Genomic DNA, 4,915 nt, shown 5'->3' with positions numbered 1-4,915 from the left:
CTTCCCTTGTTCTGTTATTCTCTTCTATTATTCTGTTCCCTTGTTCTGTTATTCTGTTATTCTATTATTCTATTCCCTTGTTCTGTTATTCTGTTCCCTTGTTCTGTTATTCTGTTATTCTATTATTCTCTTCCCTTGTTCTGTTATTCTCTTCTATTATTCTGTTCCCTTGTTCTGTTATTCTGTTATTCTATTATTCTCTTCCCTTGTTCTGTTATTCTCTTCTGTTATTCTGTTCCCTTGTTCTGTTATTCTGTTATTCTATTATTCTGTTCCCTTGTTCTGTTATTCTGTTATATTCTGTTCTGTTATTCTATTATTCTGTTCCCTTGTTCTGTTATTCTGTTATTCTATTATTCTCTTCCCTTGTTCTGTTATTCTGTTCTATTATTCTGTTCCCTTGTTCTGTTATTCTGTTATTCTATTATTCTCTTCCCTTGTTCTGTTATTCTGTTATTCTATTATTCTCTTCCCTTGTTCTGTTATTCTGTTATTCTATTATTCTGTTCCCTTGTTCTGTTATTCTGTTATTCTATTATTCTATTCCCTTGTTCTGTTATTCTGTTCCCTTGTTCTGTTATTCTGTTATTCTATTATTCTCTTCCCTTGTTCTGTTATTCTGTTATTCTATTATTCTATTCCCTTGTTCTGTTATTCTGTTCCCTTGTTCTGTTATTCTGTTATTCTATTATTCTCTTCCCTTGTTCTGTTATTCTCTTCTATTATTCTCTTCCCTTGTTCTGTTATTCTGTTATTCTCTTGTTCTGTTATTCTCTTGTTCTGTTCCCTTGTTCTGTTATTCTCTTCCCTTATTGTGTTGTTCCGTGACCCCGTTGTTATTCTCTTATTCTCTTTCCTTGATCTGTCATCCGGTCGTCATTCCGTCCTCCCTCGCCTCCTCTTGACCACAGCCTTTCCCTCAATCTTCCTCCCCGTCGCAGGGCTGATTCTACTCCTGCTAGTGTGGGCATCCTTCGACCCGGCTCTCCAGACACCGGCCCAACCCGTCTGCGACCAAAGCGTCATGAACAAGTTCATCCAAGATGCCGGCAAGTTGGAGAGGGACATTGTAAGTCCCGGGGAGGGGAGGGGAGGGGAATTCCCACCCCTGGTTTTAACCCACCCCTCAAACACTTTCAACCCCGTCGCTAAAAGTCCTGGGACTGGCACGGGGGGCGGGGAAGGGAAGGGCTGATCCAGGCCAGGACGGTTGGGTGCCGATCCCATCCGGCTTCTACCGGACTCTGCAGGAGATGCCCCCACCGAGCCTGAAAGAGGGGGAGAAGCAGGGGTGGACTTCCAAAATTTCACCAAATTTCTGCCCGGTTGCTAGCTGGGCGTGGCCATGGGAGGGGGCATTTTCACTCTCCCCGGGCTCCCGAGGACGGAAAGAGGCCCGTTTCCAGCCTCGGGAGTCCGGGGAGGCTCGTTTTTTTTCAACCTCCCTGAGCCTCCATGTGGGCCTGGACTTCCCTGGCATCCCAAACGGGACACGTGGAAACTCCCGAGACAGCGTGGTGGGGTGGGGGGTTGCGGGGGGGGCGATTTACCGCTTGGCCAAACCAGTCGTTGTTTTATTTTATTTTTTAAATGATAAAATTAGCCACCGGTTCGCTCGAACCAGGGCGAACCGCGAACAGCTCCCACGGGGGGTGGAGATACCTCCAAACTTTGCAGAGATTGCAAGCCGTTGGATCGTACAATCCTGGAGCTGGGTGGCACCTCGGAGGTCTTCTAGTCCAACCCCAAACCACCCAACCCCGGCCCCTTTCTCTCCCCCCCACACAGGTGGACCTTTGCAAAGATGCCTGCGCCTTACCTGAACATGTGACGGTGTCGGATACCCGGGTGAATTTTCCCGACTGGCGAGCGATGGAGGTAAGTCGGCTCGGGGCAAGGCCGTGCAGGAGGGAGGCCCACGGCTAGGAAACCCCACAGTCCTCCTCCTCCTGACCACTCCCTCTAGCACTGATGATGTAACATAGTCGGGCCGTGAAACGTCGGCGAGAAAACCACCCAGCTCAGAGAGCACCAAGGACCTCACAGTCCTTTTTCTCCTTTTCTTCCTCCTCTTCCTCCTCCTCCTCCCCCTTCTTTCTGCCCCAGAGGTCCAGGCAGGCCTCGGAAGTGTGGCGGAGCCAGGCGCTCCTCTCCGTTGCCGTTGGCCGAGTCAAAAGCCACCAGCCTCGCATGCAGCCTTTTCTCCGTCAGCTGGAGGTGATGGAGAGCGGCCTGAGGAGCGTCCGTGAGATTCTGCGCAGGCACAACGCCCAGGTGAGGACCCGCCAGGGCAGGAGGGGCGCCCTTTGCACAGGCTCAGAGGCGAAGGAGTTTTGCCCAGGGGCTGTTCTGACCCCAGACTTTGTCCCAAGGAAACCAGCACCAACCGGAAGGGAACAGCAAAACCTTTTAAACGCTTCTTCCGCCAATTCCGTTCCTTCCCGGTTAAAAGCCGGTTTCAAACTCAGGGTTTCGGAGAACGAGGAGCCTTGCCCAAGGTGGTGGCGAGGCTGCCAAGAACCCTAGATAAAGTGGCCAAGAAAGATTTCAAAAGACAAAAACCCTCCGAACACCAAGCAAGATTTTTTCCGAGTCTTCCACAAGGCTTGAAGGGCAAGAACGTCTTTGCTTCCTGCAAAGAACTCCGGTCTCTCAGGCTGACTTTTATCCCTTACGGGATAAAATTCCCAAGTCTTCCACAAGGCTTGAAGGGCATAGAATTTCCTTGCTTCCTGCAAAGAACTCTGGTCTCTCAGGCTGACTTTTATCCCTTATGGGATAAAACTCCCAAGTGTTCCACAAGGCTTGAAGGGCAAAAACTTCTTTGCTTCCTGCAAAGAACTCCGGTCTCTCAGGCTGACTTTTATCCCTTACGGGAATAAAACTCCCGAGTCTTCCACAAGGCTTGAAGGGCGAGAACTTCTTTGCTTCCTGCAAAGAACTCCGGTCTCTCAGGCTGACTTTTTATCCCTTACAGGATAAAACTCCCAAGTCTTCCACAAGGCTCGAAGGGCATAGAACTTCCTTGCTTCCTGCAAAGAACTCCGGTCTCCCAGGCTGACTTTTATCCCTTATGGGATAAAACTCCCAGTCTTCTACAAGGCTCGAAGGGCATAGAACTTCCTTGCTTCCTGCAAAGAACTTCGGTCTCTCAGGCTGGCTTTTATCCCTTATGGGATAAAACTCCCGAGTCTTCCACAAGGCTTGAAGGGCATAGAATTTCCTTGCTTCCTGCAAAGAACTCCGGTCTCTCAGGCTGACTTTTATCCCTTACCGGAATAAAACTCCCGAGTTCGCCTGTGGCTGCTGCAGCTGCTCTTCCCTTCAAGCAAGCCCTGCTGAGCACAGGCTCCCCGGGAGCGTCCTCCTCATTGCTGCCAGCCTCCCCAAGCTCCGACGGCAGCACCCCCGCTGTCCAATAGTTCTGGCCCCGTCCCTCCATCACACGCGGGGCCCTCGTCTCTCCGAGACCTCAGCCCTCCCCACCCGATGCCGGCGCACCACAACCGGTGCCTAGGAACCAGAGAGGGGGCTGGCTCTGTCAGGAGACACATTCCCAAGGCCGGTGAAGTATTTGGCTTCGGGGTTTATTCCACCCGTGGCCCCTTTAAGAGAGGCGGACTTCAACTCCCAGAATCCCCCTCCCAGGGGTTCTCCCACTGACTTTCCTGGGAGTTGAAGTCACAAGAGATTGGACTACCATTTGCGGAAAGCGGCGTAAAGTTTTCGGCCTAAACAGGAAGTGGCACCAGCGGGTGGGCTACGACGGGTTCGTCCCGACCGGAAATGGGCCCAGGGGGCCTCCGGAGCCCAGGGAGGACAAAAACAAGCCATGGTTCAAGAAGCTGGCATGGCTACGCCCAGCCAGCAACCGGGCCGAGAACCAGTGGAAGCCCATCCCTGGGTTAGACTAGAAGACCTCCAAGGTTCCTTTTCTGTGCTATTCTGATTGATTGATTGATTGATTGATTGATCTATCCAGCAGGGGTTAGACTAGTCCAGGGGGTCACCAACCTTTGGGGCCTCGTAGACCACACCCAACTCATCATTTGAAATCCCAGGGACCACTCACCGGTTCTGTGGGTGTGGCCTAATGTGTGGGTGTGGCTTGGTGGTCATGCGACTGGCTGGGCATGGCTTGTGTGGAAATATTATAAATATTGATATCAATATTGATTTTCTTTAAAAAAAAAATTAAAAAAGAGCAACTTTTACCCCAAAATCAGGGCAAGCAGGCAGGCAGATGGAGTTGCTCACAGATTCATTCACTGATCTATCCATCTGCCATCAGCTACCTGAGTCTATCACATCAAATTTGCTGGCAAGCAAACTCATCATAGTTGCTTGCAAGCAAACTCACAAAATTAACTCACAACACACCCTGTATGTCAATATGGAATTTTTTTTTTTTTAAATTTAAAAAAAGAGCAACTTTTACCCAAAATGAGGCAAAGCAGGCAGGCAGGTGGAGTTGCTCACAGAATCACAGATTCACTCAGAGGTTGATGGCAGGAAATACGACTTCAGCAATAACAGGGCGGTCAATGTCTGGAATCCTCTACCTGACTCTGGGGTTTCTTTCCCCAAATCCCCCAAAACTTTAACCTCGGACTGTCTACTATGGACCTCACCCCTTTCCTAAGAGGTCTGTAGGGGGTGTGCATAAGCACACCAATGTGCCTACCGTCCCTGTCCTATGGTTTCTCTTATATTTTTAATTTTTCTTATATGTGTCCATTTCATGTATTCATAACTATATTTTTACTTATACCGTCCCTGTCCTATTGTTTCTTTTTATTTTTCTTATATGTATCCATGTATTCATAACTATATTTTTATTTATACTGTCCCTGTCCTATTGTTTCTTTTTATTTTTCTTATATGTATCCATGTATTCATAACTATGTTTATACTT

At 48.9% G+C, this 4,915-nt stretch overlaps 1 protein-coding gene across 1 annotated transcript; it reads left to right on the top strand.

Moving 5' to 3' along the window:
• Positions 1–886: 886 nt before the first annotated feature.
• LOC113454279 (erythropoietin-like) lies at positions 887–3,904 on the top strand (the record flags this gene model as incomplete). The annotated part of the gene is made up of 4 exons (XM_087918791.1): positions 887–1,069; positions 1,789–1,878; positions 2,107–2,274; positions 3,740–3,904. Coding segments are annotated over exons 1-4 (468 nt in total), but the record flags the coding sequence as incomplete, so codon positions are not given.
• Between the last annotated feature and the right edge of the window lie 1,011 nt (positions 3,905–4,915).

Source organism: Pseudonaja textilis, unplaced genomic scaffold (assembly GCF_049901715.1).
Source record: "Pseudonaja textilis isolate UNSWEBS1 unplaced genomic scaffold, rPseTex1.2 PTEXCTG466, whole genome shotgun sequence".
Lineage (NCBI taxonomy): Eukaryota > Metazoa > Chordata > Lepidosauria > Squamata > Elapidae > Pseudonaja > Pseudonaja textilis.
The sequence above is the reverse complement of the archived record's forward strand: the minus strand, read 5'-3'. Positions and strand labels throughout refer to the sequence as shown.